The sequence below is a fragment of the Colletotrichum navitas genome (assembly GCF_030913465.1).
Source record: "Colletotrichum navitas strain CBS 125086 chromosome Unknown LY79scaffold_17, whole genome shotgun sequence".
Lineage (NCBI taxonomy): Eukaryota > Fungi > Ascomycota > Sordariomycetes > Glomerellales > Glomerellaceae > Colletotrichum > Colletotrichum navitas.
Window position 1 is genome coordinate 486,734 of NW_026850563.1, and position 17,030 is coordinate 503,763.

Genomic DNA, 17,030 nt, shown 5'->3' on the forward strand with positions numbered 1-17,030 from the left:
CTGTGGCTGAATGCAGAGTGCTGTAAACGTATTTGCGCATATGCAGGGAAGGGAAAAAAAAAAGGCACCCATGGCGGCGGTGTGTCACCCAGGACTTTTTTGTTCTTCCTTCTTGCTGTTTGGTTCTTCACCGGCGCGACCTCCCGCGGGGAGCATCAAGGACCGGCGACAGAGGGTAAGGGTGGTAGCTCCCATCAGCTTGAACGTATTGTGAGGCAGAATCGGGGTAGTAGTCACCCCCATAATCGGGGTATGCTGGGCTGCGCGGCATAGCGGCGCCGTAGGCGGAAAGGTCGGGGGTGGTGGTTGTGGTGAAAACAGCCGGCCTGATGGAGTCGTGGTAGGAGGTTGACTCGGGGCGTGAGTGACGGGAACGGCCCGGCTGCTCTGCGGGAGGGACGGGACGGGAGGCGGCAGGACCCAAAGGCTCTATGTAGCTGCCGCTCTGTTTGCTTCGGCCCGAGCTGCTGCCGGAGGAAGAAGAACTCTTGTCGTCCTTGTGGTCGAAGCGGCCGCGGAGGCGTTCCTTGTCCTGCTTGACGCGCTTCTCGAGCTCCTTCTCCTCTGTGGTCTTGCGCGGCTTGCTCTCACTGCGGCGGTGCTTAGACTCGCTGCGGCGATGCTTGGATTCGCTCCGGCGCGAGTGCTTGGACTCCTTGGGCTCCTTGGACTCCTTGGGAGAAGGGGGGTGGGTCTGCAGGGCGCCAGACATCTTGGTAGACTCGCGAGGCGGGCTGGTGCGAGACTTGCGATCCTCACGAAGGGCATCTACCTCTGCGCGCAAGTTGCGCTTCTCGCTCAACAGGGCCTTGTTGTCGTTCTCCAGGACCTCGACGGTGTTCTGCATGGCGGTCAAGCGGGCGTTGGCCTGCTGGAGCAATGTTTCGGTTTCCTTGAGCTTGTCCCTGGTTGTCAGGTACTCCTCTTTGAGCTTGCTGTGGTTCCTCTCGAGGTCGAAGTACTCCTGGGCCGTAGGGCTCGAGCTAAAGTCGGACTCGACGCCCGAGTCGCTTGCCTTGTGACGGTGGCCCTTGGTGGCCGGGATGGCCTGGAAGGTGACCCTTTGCTCCTTTCTGTTGGCTGAAGACATGGTTGGTGGTTATTGACGGCTGGGCGGCCCTATTGTCGATCAAGGGTAAAATGATTCTGGGTGACCAAGTCGAGGCGCAAATGCCCTTTTCGCCTTGAACAGGCACAAAAGCGAGGCCGTCAGTCGAAATGTAGTGTACGTGCGCAGTTCGGTCTGAGCAGTGTCGGATTGGAAAGGAGAAAAAAAAATTGAAATTCGATGTGGGTGGTGGTGCGGTGTGGCAGGCGCGCGCGCGGGTTAATACAAGTCGTGTGGCCTTGTCGAGATGAGTCAAGTCGGGTATATAAGGGGGTGAATGCTGCCCAAGATGGGACCAGGTTCTTTTTTTGGCTCGGGAAAAGGAGACGGAATAGCCGGGACTTTGAAGGAAGAGGCAAAAAGTGAGATGGATGGAACGGAGGAGAAACAAGAAGATGCGGCGCATTGGAACATTTTATTTATTCATACACAGCCCGTCGCAGCCTTCACGGAGTATGAGCAGAGAGAGAGAGAGAGAGAGAGAGCGACAGCGCGAGCAGTCGGAAGGGAACAAGAGTGTGTGAGTGTGAGTGTGTGTGGGCGTATGAGTGAGTAGTGTGTGGTGGTGTGGATTGTACTTACTTTGCTGCTGCCTCCGGGAGCAACGCAACTTTTTTTTTTATTATTATGCAAAGGGAGAACGGCGGGTGCAGGGCAGGGGGGGGCACCAAATGAAAACGAAAAGGGTACCTGGAACAGTCTCGGAGGCCTAAGGAGATTAGCAACATTCCAGAGGTACCGCATCGGTAGTGGCTATGTAGGGCTGGCCGGTTGCTGGGCGCCTCGTGGGCGCAGCTGCGCAATAGAGTCATCGCTCATGTTTGTATGCGTACGAAGCCCAGAGGGTAGCGGGAGGTACAGTATGTACGCACATCAACCCGCAGCGGTTCGCTAGGCAGGAAGGATGGCGGCGGCATCGCGGATCCCCCTCCTTGACCAGGGGGATGTGATGACGGGATGTGATGGGACGGGGAATGGAGATTTTCGGGAAGAAGAGGGGAGCGGGACTCGGGAAGGGAAGGCAGACAGACTACGGATACCTACGAAGACTACAGAGTATAGTGTACGAAGTACCTATGGATGGATACATTGGAAAACAAAGTGGAAAAAGGCTACCGGGGATCGACTCCCATTTCTGCTTCAGCCACCCAGCCAAGCAGAAGGGCAGGAAGACGAGCAAAAGGGGGGGGCATGTGGAAGGAATCACTGCTTCACAGAATGGGAATTCTCGGTGGCAGGACACGTCCTTATTGGCTCAAGGCCGAGTCGCTCGCCGAGGCAGTGCAGGGCCAGCGAATCCAACAAGGCAGAAACGCACCTCTTTTTTGCCGGTTGCCTCGTTGTGAATTTTCAACCTGGGCGCCTGATTTTGCTCTGGTGTGTGTGTGTGTGTGTGTGTGTCTGTGTGTCCGCGTGTGTGTCTCTCCCAGAAAGTGGTTCGCCAACGCGAATCGAGCACCCGACAGACTGGTTCGCCCAAGCCCTTGCGCGCGATGCGCTTGCATCTGGGCTTTGCATTCGCAGACGACACGAGGAGGGGCGGAGCACTCGATTACGTGCCGCAGAGACAGTCCAGGTGGCAGGCTGGAGGTAATGCGAGTGGCCTGCTCGCTGCCCATTCGCAGACTCTTCGTACTTAGCTGGAACTTGCAGCCTCCCTCCCCCCCCCCAATTCTCCATCCAATATTTGCGACTTCGTGGAGAGAGACGGTGCTTGGAGACATGTCCGACGCCGACGGCCCGCTTAGCGCTGTGCGGTCCTTTCCTGCAGCCTCTTTATGCGTGCTCCAAACTTGTTTCTCCCTCGTGCCCACGATCGCCCAGGGATCATGATACGCATTGCGTGAGGAGCGCCTCCCATTCGGAGGGAGCCAATGGTCGGCAACGATCGCGACCGAGATCTTCTGGCAGCCTAGCAGAGGACGGCATTTTGGACCCAGCGTCGTGAGTCACTGGCCGCCACGGGGTGTGTCTGGACCCCTCCCCACCCCCCGCGACGAGATGCACGTTTTGTTCGTTCGTTCGTTCGTGACAACGAAGACGACAACGTTGATGATAAAGCGCCGGTAACTGAGGCCGCTGTCATTCCCAAATCCGACTCATGCCCTCGATGCTTGTCCGACGATGGCGTGTTCTTGGTTTGTTGGTGCCATCGCATCCCGCGCGTCTGTCCGGCACCCCCCTCCTCTCCTGCCAATGGAGGACTTGCACTTGGATCGGTCACTTCTCCAGCAATGATCCCTCCCCCCCTTAGGAAATGGGAGGACCGTCGCGAGCCGCATTGCCACGATGATGGATCAGACTGTGGGTGGTGGTGGATTGAATGTGATGGGGTTGAGTAACGGCCTGCCTAGTCGAAGAGAGCTGCTGCTGCGAATGGGAGGAAACCGAGCACAGGCTATTAACGGGTACCGCCCCCGCAGGCCAACGCGACAGGCAGTTCCCCTGCAACCACTTTGCCTTTGACAGGCCTGTCAACATTTTGGCTTCCCGTCCGTCCAACCCCTACTCCAAAAAGGGAAAAGAAAAAACAAGCTACATCAGACGGCAACCACCAATGAAGGCCTCGACTGCCTGCCAGAGCTTTTAGGCGGCAGAGCGTGGATTGATTGCTCTGGAAATTCTGGCATTCATGCCTCGGCAGCGTCTCCAATTCTTTAGGGCTGGCCGGGCCCGTTTCTCGTCCTTTACGGGATCCCGTTCAGCAAGGATGGAAAGCCGGGACGGGGGGACTGCAAGGGTATGTATGGCGTAGTTTATACACTTTGAAAAGCTCCTAAATCCTTCGTCACAACCGGAAAGGCTGGTACCGTACTTTACCTGACGATGGTTGCCTAGATCTATGAACCATGCTTTGGAGGAGGGGGAGAATGGCACATTCTGGAACACGATTCTCCTCTTGACAGTGGACTCATCCACCCCCTCCCCCTTGTGCTACATCGTCTAAACTATTAGACGAGAGAGCAGCGACCTGGCCCAGCATCCCTGTCGGCAGGTCGCGCGCCCTCCAAGCCCAGCCCTGACGCCAAGGCCAGGCCTCCAAGCCCGAGAAGGATTCCTCACGTCCGACGCCGGCGTACGCCACGGCTTTCGCTTGACCATCCCTTTCCGTGCCGTTGGTATCTCGGCTCGTGCCAAGGTAGAAACAGCTAGAAGTAGCCGGAAAAGCGACTTGGCTCTTGCTAAGCCAGCGGTTTGCACTCGTCGAAGGATTCTGTGCCTGAGAGCCTACCTTCGGGGAGCCCGAATTCGGAGACGGCCGCGTGTGCTTATCGCCCTCTGGGTTACGCAATCCACAGCCAGTTTTTGGTTGAAATGCCACGTGCAATTTCTCTCTCCATGTGTATTCAAGCCCGGGCTTTCTTGGCCTCCTTTGCAGCCTGTTTTTTTTTTTCTTCTTCTTCTTTTTTTTCTTTCTCTGTCATCAGCGCAGGCAGGAGGAGGTACAGTCCAACGCAGTTTAGTAATGAGGGAAGAAACATGTAAGTTGATTTGTTAGAGCAAAGTGGGCGGTCCCTGGCCAGTGGGCCCTGACTACCTACCTAGGTCTACGAATACCTAGGTACCTATCTAGGCAGGTTCGGAGAACTTTCGTGACAGCCGGTACGTACCGCGACAGTCTGGGAAGGAGCGTTGGATCCACTTGCCCTTTCCGTGGCGAAGAGGGAGACAGGTTGCCTAGGTAGGCACCTCCCTCACCTAGGTACCTTGCCAACCCCCGGGTTTGTTTCCCCCCATCATGTACTCCAAATACTGCCGTAACCCGGCACATCACACAGCTTGCTCGCCTCTTTCTCGGAAACCGGACGTGAGACGCCAACACAGTTTGGAGACCTAGGACCATGCCAGTCCGAGTCCAACAACGATCTCGCGATCCTCCCGACGGCTTCGCTCCATGTACAGATATTTGGCCACGTCGCCGCCCGCTGCGAAGGAGCCGCACGCCTGATGAGAGCTGACGAGGCCTGTCAAGGGACGAGGTTTGCATCGAAGGCCATATCGGGGAAGGGGATGTCCTGTAGAGATTGCCGCCGCAGTGCACCGCTCAGCCGCGTCTCTCTCACACCCCGCCGTCCGCCGTGGTCGACACCAACTCTTTTTTTTTTTTTTTTTTTTTGCCGTGCGGCCCGCAACAATCTCCCTTCCCCCTCCCCGGCCTGCACCACTTCCGAAGGCTCCTGTTACTGACTGCGGCTGAGTCTATGCACTTGACCTAGGTGGGTAGGTACGTCGTGATCCTATCTCCTGCCGCTTCCTCTCGCTTCACCTCGGTGTCAGCGCTGTAGCCGAGGTGTGCGGCGAGAGGTGCCGCGCATCGGGTAAAGCTCCCCCTAGCGAGCTGGTCAGCCTCTTCAGGACAAAAGAGGCGGGGAGGGAAACAACACGAAGAAAGGGTGTTGCGCATCCGCGCACCAGGAGGGTCGTGTGCTGCTTTTGCGGCGGGGAACTGTTGTAGCCTTGGGCTGCACACCATCGCGACACCGGGAGGGGGAGAACCTGGGTGGTGTCGACTATAGACGCGGGTATTACAAAGACTTGGTAAACATGGACGGCCGTCGGGTTCCCCAGCTGTTAGTCCGTGGCGGTCGATCCCAGGTGGGAGTAGGAGAGCATTGAGCGAGGGGGAGGGGAAGGACAATGAACGGGATGGCGTCATGGGGTTGTATGTCTCGGGCGGCCAGCAGCTGACTACGAGGCCCGGTGCCGAAAGCGAGTCACTGCGACGGCATCCAGGCACGACATGATCTTAAATCACCATTTACTGCTCGTATCGTCTTTTAGAAACGACATAATAAAAGACACACCATACACACCCAAAGACACATCGCATCTTCTTCACCTCCCAGGGATGGGCGGCCGTCCCTCGCTCTCGTGAATAGAAGCATTGTTTAGAGCATCGCCTGGCTACCCAAATCAACTTTGTTGGATAGACGGGTGGGGGGGGGGGGGCCTAAAAAACCGCTTGCGAAGCTGGGAGGGAACCAGGAAGGGTTGGGAAGATGACGTGTTGGTGGTTTCTTTGAGGGGGGGGGGGGGGGGGGGGAGGTGACCGGATGCTCCATCCAAATCAAACACTGCGTGGGAGCAGCTCACGCACCATGCGGAACCAGGTATCCAAGACTGCGACTTGGGCGTGGAAGGAATCAGGAGACGATAGTGAGTCTGCTGGTATCGGGGATATCAGCAGTCTATCTGGAAAACCAGTCTATAGGGATTGCAAAAATGAGCAGCAGCACAAACAGCCGTCAATCCCGTACTCTCCCTTCGGAACCCGTTGCGTCGAATTTCCTCAGCCCAGAAAGACAGCCAAGCAAATGCAGAGCGGTACCGGGGCCACATGACAAATGAGAGATAAAAACAAGAAATAAAACAAACGAAAAAAAGGGCATAGTGGGCGCGAAATGTCAGATCGCGGTGCCGCTGTCCAATGACAACCATCCGTTCCCCCCTTTGATAGACTCAGCGAGCCTGCCTAATGAAGCACCGCCAACCGTAGGTCTATCTGCAAATCGAAGCCAATAACGACCAAGTCCTGCAATCTCTCCAATCAGAGCCTGCGCGGGCCTGGATGTTAGTCCTTCGTCTCTAGCCACGGGCCGGAATAGTAGGGACTTACCCGACGGGGCATGTTGAATCGAACATCCAGCCAGACGTCGTCCTTCCTGCCAAAAGAAAGATGTGATCTGTTCTCCTTATAAAGAGTGAGGTTCCCAACCAAAGCGCCCATCAAGAATCCATGGTATCAAAAAGAAAAGCCCTCTTCCTCCCCTACAAAAAAACAACAACCAAAAAACCGTATGTTCCCACCTCATCCCCGTCTCCATCACTGGAACGTAACGAAGCCGTGCCGACGAAGGACCCGCTCGTACACGCGGATCTTGGCGTTCTGCTCCGCGATGAAGCTCCGCTGCGCTTCGAGGTCCCTCCGCAGCCTCTTGTTGTGATCCTCCACCGCGTCGAACTTCCTCTCCCACGTGGACACCAGCCGCCTCAGCTCCTCGATGCGCTCCGAAAAGCCGTGGTGGGCGTGACGCGACAGCTCCCTCACCCGCGCGACCAGTCCGTCCCGCTCTCTCTCCACCTTGGCCAGCTTGCTCCTCACCCGCTCGAGGTCGCGCAGGTACTTGGCGGCGTTGCCGCCCGAGTTCTCGATCGAGCAGCGCAGCGACGCGTTCTCCTCCCGCAGGAGCTGGTTCTCGGCCTGCAGCGAGGTGGCGAGGCCGCTCAGGCGCTGGCCCTCGGTGTTGGAGGCTTGGAGGTCGCACTTGATGGAGTAATTCTCGCGGGTGAGAACGTCGTTGACCTCGCGGAGCTTGCGCTCCCGTTCGACGAGGCCGTTCCAGTCTTCTCGGGACACATGCGCACAGTCGTCACGACAGCAGTGGTGGGACGGTGGCTGCGGCTGCGGCTGCGGCTGCGGCTGCGGTTGAGGGTCTTGGTGATGGTGGTGATGGTGATGGCGGCGGTCGTGGTAGGAACGGGAGCGCTTGAGGGAGACGAACTGATATCGGCCGTCCGGAGAGGTCTCGAGGTACCACCGGCGGGTGGCCATATGATCTTTGCCGCAGCGATGCGGACGGTGAGAGCTCAGCGGGATGCCCGATGTGGATTCAAATACAAGAGTCCGCGAGCTGCGGTCTTGAGATCGTCGTTAGCAGACTCTTATACGTGGATCGTAATCGTTGAAAGGCGGGACATCAGAGAAGCCCGACAGCAGCACGAGAGGATTGTGATGACAGAACGAAAGTTGGAAAAACCCGTAGCAAGAGAGATCGGCACCTTGATATGAGCATCTGAGAGAAGAGGCAGCAGACCACAGAGGATAGGGCGGTATGCAGGTGATCAGTGCAGGAGACTGAGGGTCTAAGAATGAACGAGGATTGGTGAGACACCTGCATGACGGGGCGGGAGCGGGTAAAGCTTTATTTTTAAAGGGTCCTGTTCGAACAGCCAGTGCCCTGGCATAGAACTGGAACCAGAGTTCTGGGAGGCTATCACTACACTAGACTTCGACGGGCTGTCGCGCAGACTGACTGCAAGTCATCGGGGGTGTGGTGTATAGAGAAGAGGCACCGGGGACCACGAGGCTCAAGCGCGTGGGCGGGAAAGACATGGGCGCGCCGGTTCGGTGGCTGACGCGCCCATGGAGGTGTGGGACGCGATGAGAAAGGTGTGCGAAGCGGTGCCATGAAGGCTAGAGAAAGGGTTTGCGTCGTATGAGGACGTTGTTCTCCTGGACCGACCCCTTCCACCCTCCCTCGACGGTGCGGTTGTCGGGTGCCATGTCGCTGACCTAGGTGTGAGACCGAGCCGGGCTCAGGAGGCGAGAATGGTAGTCATTTAGACGGCCTCCCAGATTATGGTGACGTGAGACTTGGGTGGTCGTTTGGTCCATGGCGCATGAGTGACATGTCTCAGGCGCAAGGGGGTGGGGGATCATTCGGGGCCAGCTCCGGGGCTGAGCCTTGCAAGACTCGTCGACCGTCCATCATCCCGTTGACTTGGGACAAACGTCATTTTAGACTGGGCGCAAATGGAAGAAGACCAAAAGAATCGCGAGAGTTCCTGCATCAGTTTAGTCAGTGTTCATCGGGGCGTCCGAAGCCATGGTCTTGAGAGCGCCGGCGTGGTTTCGTAGTCAGGACGTTGCCCGTCGTTCTATGATGTATGTTCAAGTCTAGCGGACGATGGTTAGTGTGGGGATGCAGCCGTTGGAGAATTGGATCCACATATGGAAGCGTGCACGTGGAGATGGAGCTTTGCGATAAGGGCCCGATAAGTATTAGTGGAGTTCGCGTGGCTTCCCTTTCAATCGTCGTCGCTGCGCTTATTAGGCTGCCTCCACCTGCCAGACTTGGCGGTACGTACCTCCCTCTCCCCTTCGCCTGAACCAACATCGTGTTGGACGACGGCCACGCTCTCCCTCCACCACCGTCATAATACTGCATTGCACCAACACGACGGAACCGTCTACACAGCCTCGGCGAGGCTGCCACGCAAGAACTACCTACTAGGTCAGTCAGGCACATCCGTTCTTGGCCGTAGCGTGGCCTAGATTCCTGGTAATTGTATATTTCCAAGTTCTGATCCTTACCCTCCGCACCATCTTTCGGCCGTCACATGTTCTAGGTAAGGCAGGATGTCTTTCCTACGGCGAGGACGCTTGTTTATGCATTTTGAAGTCTATATTATGATTACCAAAACCTGTTGCCTGACAGACAGACCCTGCTTGTTCCGATGCCTCGTGGGTAGGTGGCAAGGGAATTTGGGACGGGCTGGCTGCGGGAGGGAGACCATCAAAGTCTGAGGTTATTCCGGCTCGAGACCCTCCCGGAAAACATGGCAGTTCTCACCTGCTTTCTCCCCAGGATTGTGCCAACTGGAATAACCCGAACCGGCCTTGCTTTCCCGCTATCGCATCGCTGGATCTGGATAAAGGAACCGCCATTTATTGTGCGCGTCTTTCCACTCATACTAAGCCCCAGATCCCAAGGTGAAAACCTGCTTTCTCAAATACCTCGAAACTTCCCGTGTTGGGTCTCCAACCGCCTTCGGCACGAGTAAATCGAATGACACTAGTGCCTACCACTCTTGGTAGCGAGTGGATTGTATGACGAGGCCAAAAGCTCCGAAGTTGCTCCTTGGTCACAAGCACGGGAAGTTGATCAACTGGATGTTGTGATCACGGACGCCAAATCGCTTCTGTTGGTTGGGGTCCGGATGGTGTGGTGGCGGAGAGAAAGAATAGGGCGTGCCAATGACTGCGGGAGATGTAGCGTTCGAACTCTCTACACGAAACCGTTGACATGCCTCTAGGTATGCTTCTTCCTGAGACCTGAACCCGTGGCCGTGTGTGTGCACATCCTGTGTCCCCATCATCAAGGTCAATTTCTTGGTTCCGGAGGCTTGTTCTTGTTTCGAGATTCATCTACATTTCTCCCAAAGTGCCACCACTTCCAGATTAGCTTGGGCTTTCCTTTCCGCCTGCGCCTCCGGAAATTGTTGCCCCATACCCTCGAGGAGTTGCCCTGTTTAACAGAATCACAACCCGACCATAATCCTGCCTTGCACCTGTCAGCTTCCTGAACATGTCAGAAATGATCTTTCCGTCTTTCTCCCGCCGTCTTTCACTGCCTCGAACGATCGTCGAAATGTGCCCAAGGAGGCCGCCCCTCCATCCCTGTAGGCAACCGCAACCTTTCTCACATGTCACCGGGCTCATAGTAATCTCCATCTTCCAAGTTTTCTTGAGCTACGTAGGTAGGCAGGCCTAGGCCGCAATAAACGAGTGACACGAAAGTAAAGCTGCGCCCCGCAAGGCATTGAGCATCCGGGAGACCAACCTCCAACAACGTTCCCCCTCTCGGTCCCGGATAACCTTCTTCCCCTTTAAGGCCTTGACCTTACTTCTTTCCGCCCTGCTGCTGCTGACCGCCCTGCTGCTGGGCTCCTCCGCCGGCGTTGGCGTTGGCGTTTCGGTCCCCCGCGCTCTGGGCCCTGGCAGCGAAGCCACCGGACGACATGTCTTTGCCGCCTTGTGCCTGTTTACGGGAGCACGCGGATTAGCTCTTGCCTACAGGTTCTCGGTAAATGGGGAAGCGCTGAAAGGGGGGGCGGGAGGCGGGACGGACCTGGGCGCTCTGGATGCGGGAGGCGTCCGATTTCGTCATCTTTCCAGACATTTTGCGTAATTTGGGCGGGTGTCGTCTTTTTCTTGACGAGTGTGTTCGTGTAGAATGGTCTTGGTTATGTGCGGTCTTGGCCTTGGATCTGGTCGAGTGTGTATCCGATGAGGTCCAGGGGATATAACGACCATTTTTGGAGAGAGACGAGCCGGCCTTTTGTAACCGCCTCGGACCTCTCTCGATCCCCGCCGTTGTGTTGTCCTTTACCAAAGGTCCAATGCTCCGATAGCCATAACCGCGAGGCGCCTCCAGCATCGGTTCCCCGCCAAACAACGTTTGTATCGGCGGGCCTCCCGCATCGTTATCTTGCACGGCGACAAGAGCTTGCATGTGACACTTTCAACGACAACGTATGAGAGCAGCTTTTGCATAGCCGCGTCATACTACACGTGCTTGTAGTCCGGTTTGTGAGTTTGGTGACGGAGTTGTTTGGACGACGACATGCCGCCACAAACCAAACCCGTATTGGTCCTTTGACAGACAAACAGACAGGCCCTGGGCAGAGGCAAACAAGCTTCGCATACTTGGTCAATCGTTGTATTGTTCATGTGGCACGCTGCTCTGCATGCAGTGCGTGCTTGTTTTCCTCGGCTGCGTGGATATATATAGTTATATGTATATATATATGTGTGTGTTTGTGTGTGTTTGTGTGTGTATGCGTGTGTGTGTTGGGTCAACATCCATCCAGGGACACCGGTCATGGCCGTGGCCAAGCACCGTCATACAATTCAAATGAGCCGCAAACATCTCTCCTCCGTCCTCCGGCTCTCTTAGTCCCCCCACTTGGACATGACTGTTTCTGATTCATGAGAAAAATGAAGGAGCTAAATCAAACACAACGATGCAGTGCCAGAGAATGCCAATCACAGCCAGAGTACCCTCACCGGGAGCGCGCCAATTAAGCATGTGCTTGCCTCCTCGTCTACTCTTCATATTTCTTTCTTTTCTTCTTCTTCTTTTTTTTCTTCTGCTCTCTCGTTCTTTGAGGTCTCAGTACCTCGTAGTCGCAGACTTGTATGTTTCATGCTCCCTTGTATGCATAATTAGACTCAGCTCTCGGCAGCAGCCTTGAGCTCCTCGTCGACCTGAGCCCTAACGACCTCCCGCACCTTCTGCCAGTCGTTGGTGATCTCTGTTACCCTCTTCTCCTTCTCCTCCAAGCCGATGAACTCGGACGGCAGCACCTTCTCCTCGAAATTGAAACCGGGCTCCTCCTTGAGCGCAAGGTCGACGGCTCCGGCAAACTTGGCCGGGTGGGCCGTCGAGAGCGAGATGTGAGGCACCTCGGGTCCCGCACGGCTGATGGACCGCTCGGAAGCGGCGACGCCGATGGCGGAGTGAGGGTCTAAAACGTAGCCGATCTTGTTGTAGTAGGCCTTGATGGTCTCGATGGTCTGGGGATCGCTGACGCGCTCGCTCTCAAAGTCACGACGGGCAGAGTTGAGCACATCTTGGTAGACCGGGCCGAACCCGCCCTTAGTCTTGAGGTCCTTGAGCCAGGAGGACACCTCCTGGCCAGCCTGCCTCTTGTTCCACTCGTCGTCCATGCCGGCGCTGGAGGCAAACTCGTAGGCCAGGAACCACAGCAGCCGCTCAAAGTTGCTGGAGACAAGGATGTCCATGGCGGGGCTGAGGGTCTCCTTGACGCCGTCCTCGTGCGCCTTGACACCGTCCTGCGCAAGGCCGCCAGTGGCCTCCGAGGGAGGCGCGGGCTGCTTCTCGTACCTGCCCGTCGTCCAGAATCGGTGAAGGATGTCGTTCTCGTTGGTGGCGATGACAAGCTTGTCAACGGGAAGACCCATGCGGAAGGCGAAGTAGCCGGCGAGAATGTCACCAAAGTTGCCAGTGGGCACGACGAAGCGGACCTTGTCACCAAGGTTGAACGAGTCGGAGGACTTGGCGAGGGAGAAATAGGAGTGGAAGTAATAGACGATCTGGGCCAGGATGCGCGCCCAGTTGATGGAGTTGACGGCGCCGAGGTTGTGAGTCGAGTTGATATCGGGGTCGGCGAAGAGAGCCTTGACGATATCCTAGATGGTTATAGGTGTTAGGGGTCGACCACGGGATGCGGCTATCTTGGTGTGCGGCTTACTTGGCAGTCGTCAAAGGTGCCGGTGACGGCAAGGTTGTGGACGTTGTCATCCAGAACGGTGGTCATCTGGGCTTCTTGGATGGGGCTCACACGGCCCTTGGGGTGGAGGATGAAGACGGAGACATCCTTCTTGCCTCGCAAACCGTAGATGGCGGCAGAGCCGGTGTCACCGCTCGTGGCACCGACTACAGTCAGGTGGTGTCTATCTGCACGCACGTGTTAGTCCGGCACGGCCAATAGAGGCGGCGGCGGCTGCTCGCGGGCAGGCGCGCAAGTCGCAGAGTGCATACATACCCTTTCCGGTCTTGCCCTCATTCTTGCGCACGAGGAAATACTGGAACAGGTTGCCGAGGAACTGCAGAGCAACGTCTTTGAAGGCAAAGGTCGGCCCGTGGAACAGCTCGAGGAGGTAGAGATTGTCATTGAGGTGGCGGAGCGGTGTGGTCTCGGGAGCTCGGAAGGTGGAGTAGCTTCGGTCGATGATGTCCTTGAGGTCGGCGGAAGGAATCTCGGAGGGAGAGATGTACAGAGACAGGATCTTGTGGGCCAGGTCGGGGAAGGAGAGGTCCTTCCAAGACTGCCAGTCACCGACTTGGGGGATGTGCTCGGGAATGAACAGACCGCCGTCGCTGGCAAGGCCCTTGAGGACGACGTCTTCGAAGGAGAACTGGTGGATTCGGTCAGCATATGCGGCTCAAGGTCCCGATGATATTCCGATGGCGGCAGGACAGGCAAGGCCAATAGCGGGATTAAGTGGGAGGAAAGATGGAATGGAGGGTCATACACCACTGTCCTCTCCGCGAGTGCTTAGGTAACGCTGCGACTGGGTGTGGGTGTTATCGACAGGCGCGTCGCCGGTTTCGCCGTTGGTGGCCATGATGACTTTTTATGCAGTGGAGGGAGGAGAGAGACGGGCAGCTGTTCAAAAGCGGAAGCGAGGCCCGATTGAAGCAAAGAAAAAGAGAATGGCGCGAGGAGGGGAGGGGGGGGATATGCGCGTGCAAGACGTCGTCGCTCTGGGAACTGCAGCAAGATGTTAGCGAAAAGAAGGACGACGGTGTGTGAGCGGGAGAGGAAGAAAGTACAAAGAGACAAAAATAAAAATAAAAAGAGTCATAAACGTACCAGCAAGTACGTCAAGTGGCCGAAAGTCGGTCTCGTCGAGTCGGGGGTCGAGTCGACCTCCCGGCATGGTTACCCCTCCAGAGTGTTCCGCCTCTCTTTTTTCAGTCGATGTTGCCCCGCACTGCTGCACTACATACCGTACACCTAACGTACCCAGATGCCCCCCCATTGCTGTCATTTTTGGCCCCCCCCCCCCCCCCCCCCCCGGCTCTTCATGCCCTTGTTGATTGGCCAATCAGTCTTCCTGGCAGACCCGCTCTGCCCTAGGTAGGTAGGTAGGTAGGCACCTACGGTAGGTACCTACACTACACTATTCAGGTGGCACACCGCCCACCTTATGCAACATGCGGTATGCCGCCCCTCCATCCTCTCTCCCGGCCAGTTGGAATCCAGTCGATATCAACACGATGCACCCAGACTCTGCCCGGAGCTTGCCACGTGCGCCTGTCGTTGCGCCTGCCCAATACCGATCCTTGAATCCTTGAGCCAGCGACAACAGCAGCCCATAAGATATGTCATGTCCAGCTTTGGTGGAGGGCATTGGTGCAGCTGCACGCCTTGCTGTTGAACGTCCTCAATGCTGCCTGTCAAGCAGAGTAGCCGAGACTGCCTCTTCATCATTCACCCGTATCTGCTGTTGCCAGCGTGTTTCAAACGTAGTATTGATCGGGAAGACATTATCCTGTTTATCATCGCCGTTGTTCCACAAAGGGAAAAACACACACACACACCCTCGCTCTATGACGCCTGCCGCCCATAATCCATCCGTACTGGGTATCTTGAAGAAACAAGAGAAGGAAAAAAAAAGAAGAAAAAAACAAAGAAGAAGAAGAAGAAGAGAAAAGAAGAGGGCAAAAACGCCGACGAAAGCCTTCCAACACTCAGGGCCGCCGAATCATTCACCCTGGCCATCAAAAGATGCGTCATTTCCTAAGTGACTTGAGCAATGGCGCGATCCTTGACTTCCGGCTGAGCCCCACTCGATATATCGGCTTGCCCGTCGAAGAAGCAGGCATCGTCAGAGTCTTCTTTTTATCGGCTTTGCCCCCCGCCTCCGCCTTGCCCTGCTCATTGACGGGTACGTTTTTGTCAGCCATCGCTTTCAGTTCGAGTGCCGTGATTTCTGGACCCGGTCCTTCAGAGCCGCGCTTCAACGCCGCATTGGACGCCATGGACTGCAGCACTAGAGTTTCGTCCTCCGCCTGGGGGCCGTCGCCTGTTGATAATGTCTCTATCGCAGAGTCAACCGGATCTTGCTTATCATCACCCCTTCTGCCCCTAATGGATTTGGCCATCCCGCCCGGTTGCATCTCCTTCGTATGCTTCTCACCCAGTGCAGCTTCGGCTTGGCTGCTATCGCGCGGGTTCACTGCTTCTGATGTAGGCTGTGCCTCAGCCTCCTGCTGCGTGCTCACTGCCGTAGCCTTGTTCGTCTTCCTTGGCCGACCACGCTTCTTCTTTGGTTGGGGCGTCACCGCTGCCACGTCCGCTACCACGTCCGCTGCCACGTCCGCTCCTATCAGATCCTTGGCGACATCGCACAGTTCACTGGCTTGCGGCGAGACCGAGGCCACTGCAGTGACGGTAGGGACGACAGCGGCTGCATCGGATTTCTTCGGCCGCCCCCTCTTCTTCGTCTTTGCTGCGCTAGCTGGCGCAGGCTCCTCAGCGGGGAGCTGCGCGGCTGGACCCATGTCGGCCACGGGCACATCTGTCTCTTCTAGGTTCTCTGCTTGGTCTTGCCAACAAGCGTCGCTCCCCCTCCGTCGACTGAGGCGAGGCCTATAAGTTTCATCAGGGAAGGCAATGCCGTCTGTTTCCCACTTTTCATGGCCTTGATGAGCTTCTGCTGTCTTGGGAAAACTGCAGTCGGGTTTGTCGCTCTTCCGGCGGGCTGGTGCAGCAGATATGATATCAGGCGACGATTGCAAATCTACGGTTGCCTCTAGATGTTGTACCGAGAATGAAGCCTGTTGTGTCTGCTCCGGTACTGTATCGAGAGTTGTATGATCCGCCAAGGGCACCGGCGGGAGACCAACCACGCGAGTCTGGCTCGGCGTGGAATATGCAATGGTCGTCGCCCCGCTTGAACGAGCCGTAGCTGGTAGATTAGGGAATGGCTGAGTGGGTACAGGTCCTTGATCCTCCGGAGATGGGTTAACTGAGCGATACTGGTACTCCAGTCGTTGACTTGCGCTCAGAGTCTGGGGCTCAATGCACAGAGAGATAGGCTTCTGGCCAGAGACCAGATCAGTAAAGGAGGGTACATCGACATCGTCCGGGGCCACCACCATGTCGATGTCGTCTTCGGCCGGCCCTAACGGCCCGAGGCTCTCATGCCTTGATCTTTTGATTTCATGAACAGAACCAGCGTTCCTCCTTGCAGCAGGCGTGATGTCGAACGGCTGTGTCGAGCCCTGAGAAGGCATTCCAATGGCCAACGGAGAAGTAAAGTCGATAGCGGTCTCCCGTTTTCGCTTAGTATTGCTCCTGGGTGTCCTGGCCGTCGCGGAAACATAAAAAGGTGCCGCTTGGTTGCCTGCCGGACTGCTGGGAACATCCCACATATCTTTCGGCATTATACTAATGCTCCTGCCTGGCGTCGTAACTTGATCAAGGTCTGCCACCTTTGCCTTCCCCTTCGCGCGACTGTGACCCTTCATGGGTTCCTCAATGGAGATGAGTGACGAAGCAGTTGTGGAGTCTTTTTTCGTTTGCACCTTGACGTGAGCAGAAATGATGTTGGGCTCGTTGGATGCGGAGGATTGGCCGGGATTCGGTGTTGTCTCGTTAGCAGCCGCGCGTTGTTGCTCAGTGTAGACCTCTTGAAAGAATTTGGGATCGGTTGAGCCAGTCGCGATACTGGCAGGGTCGGAGGAACGGCTTCCGCTCGGAACTTTGGGAGTTGGCGGTTTCAAAGGGCTATCTCCCAGTTCGAAGTCGTCGTCGGAATCATCCGAATCAGCGATAACCCGGGCGGGCGCCATTGTCGAGAGGTGGCGAGAAGTTCGCGAGGTAG

The 17,030-nt window shown here is 56.5% G+C and overlaps 7 protein-coding genes across 7 annotated transcripts; 1 reads left to right on the forward strand and 6 right to left on the reverse strand.

Annotated features, from left to right (window-relative positions):
• Positions 1–127: 127 nt before the first annotated feature.
• On the reverse strand, positions 128–1,090 carry LY79DRAFT_511531 (uncharacterized protein; the record flags this gene model as incomplete). The annotated part of the gene is made up of 1 exon (XM_060554278.1): positions 128–1,090. One exon carries the CDS (start codon positions 1,088–1,090, stop codon positions 128–130), a length of 963 nt encoding a protein of 320 aa, XP_060416195.1.
• Positions 1,091–2,020: 930 nt separating this feature from the next.
• LY79DRAFT_118868 (uncharacterized protein) lies at positions 2,021–2,981 on the forward strand. Its single transcript, XM_060550763.1, has one exon. The coding sequence runs from the start codon at positions 2,189–2,191 to the stop codon at positions 2,939–2,941; it is 753 nt and encodes a 250-aa protein (XP_060416196.1). The 5' UTR covers positions 2,021–2,188; the 3' UTR covers positions 2,942–2,981.
• Positions 2,982–4,437: 1,456 nt separating this feature from the next.
• On the reverse strand, positions 4,438–5,208 carry LY79DRAFT_118892 (uncharacterized protein). Its single transcript, XM_060550764.1, has one exon. It carries the CDS (start codon positions 5,094–5,096, stop codon positions 4,647–4,649), a length of 450 nt encoding a protein of 149 aa, XP_060416197.1. The 5' UTR covers positions 5,097–5,208; the 3' UTR covers positions 4,438–4,646.
• A 1,724-nt stretch (positions 5,209–6,932) lies between these two features.
• Positions 6,933–7,661, reverse strand: LY79DRAFT_588881 (uncharacterized protein; the record flags this gene model as incomplete). The annotated part of the gene is made up of 1 exon (XM_060560969.1): positions 6,933–7,661. The coding sequence occupies one exon, from the start codon at positions 7,659–7,661 to the stop codon at positions 6,933–6,935; it is 729 nt and encodes a 242-aa protein (XP_060416198.1).
• Positions 7,662–10,512: 2,851 nt separating this feature from the next.
• Positions 10,513–10,791, reverse strand: LY79DRAFT_668305 (uncharacterized protein; the record flags this gene model as incomplete). The annotated part of the gene is made up of 2 exons (XM_060563504.1): positions 10,513–10,650; positions 10,741–10,791. 2 exons carry the CDS (start codon positions 10,789–10,791, stop codon positions 10,513–10,515), a joined length of 189 nt encoding a protein of 62 aa, XP_060416199.1.
• A 929-nt stretch (positions 10,792–11,720) lies between these two features.
• Positions 11,721–14,039, reverse strand: LY79DRAFT_119197 (threonine synthase). The gene is made up of 4 exons (XM_060550767.1): positions 13,671–14,039; positions 13,181–13,553; positions 12,887–13,092; positions 11,721–12,824 (listed from the first exon to the last, which is right to left on the reverse strand). Exons 1-4 carry the CDS (start codon positions 13,761–13,763, stop codon positions 11,844–11,846), a joined length of 1,653 nt encoding a protein of 550 aa, XP_060416200.1. The 5' UTR covers positions 13,764–14,039; the 3' UTR covers positions 11,721–11,843.
• Positions 14,040–14,934: 895 nt separating this feature from the next.
• Positions 14,935–16,998, reverse strand: LY79DRAFT_668307 (AT hook domain-containing protein; the record flags this gene model as incomplete). The annotated part of the gene is made up of 1 exon (XM_060563505.1): positions 14,935–16,998. One exon carries the CDS (start codon positions 16,996–16,998, stop codon positions 14,935–14,937), a length of 2,064 nt encoding a protein of 687 aa, XP_060416201.1.
• Positions 16,999–17,030: the final 32 nt, after the last annotated feature.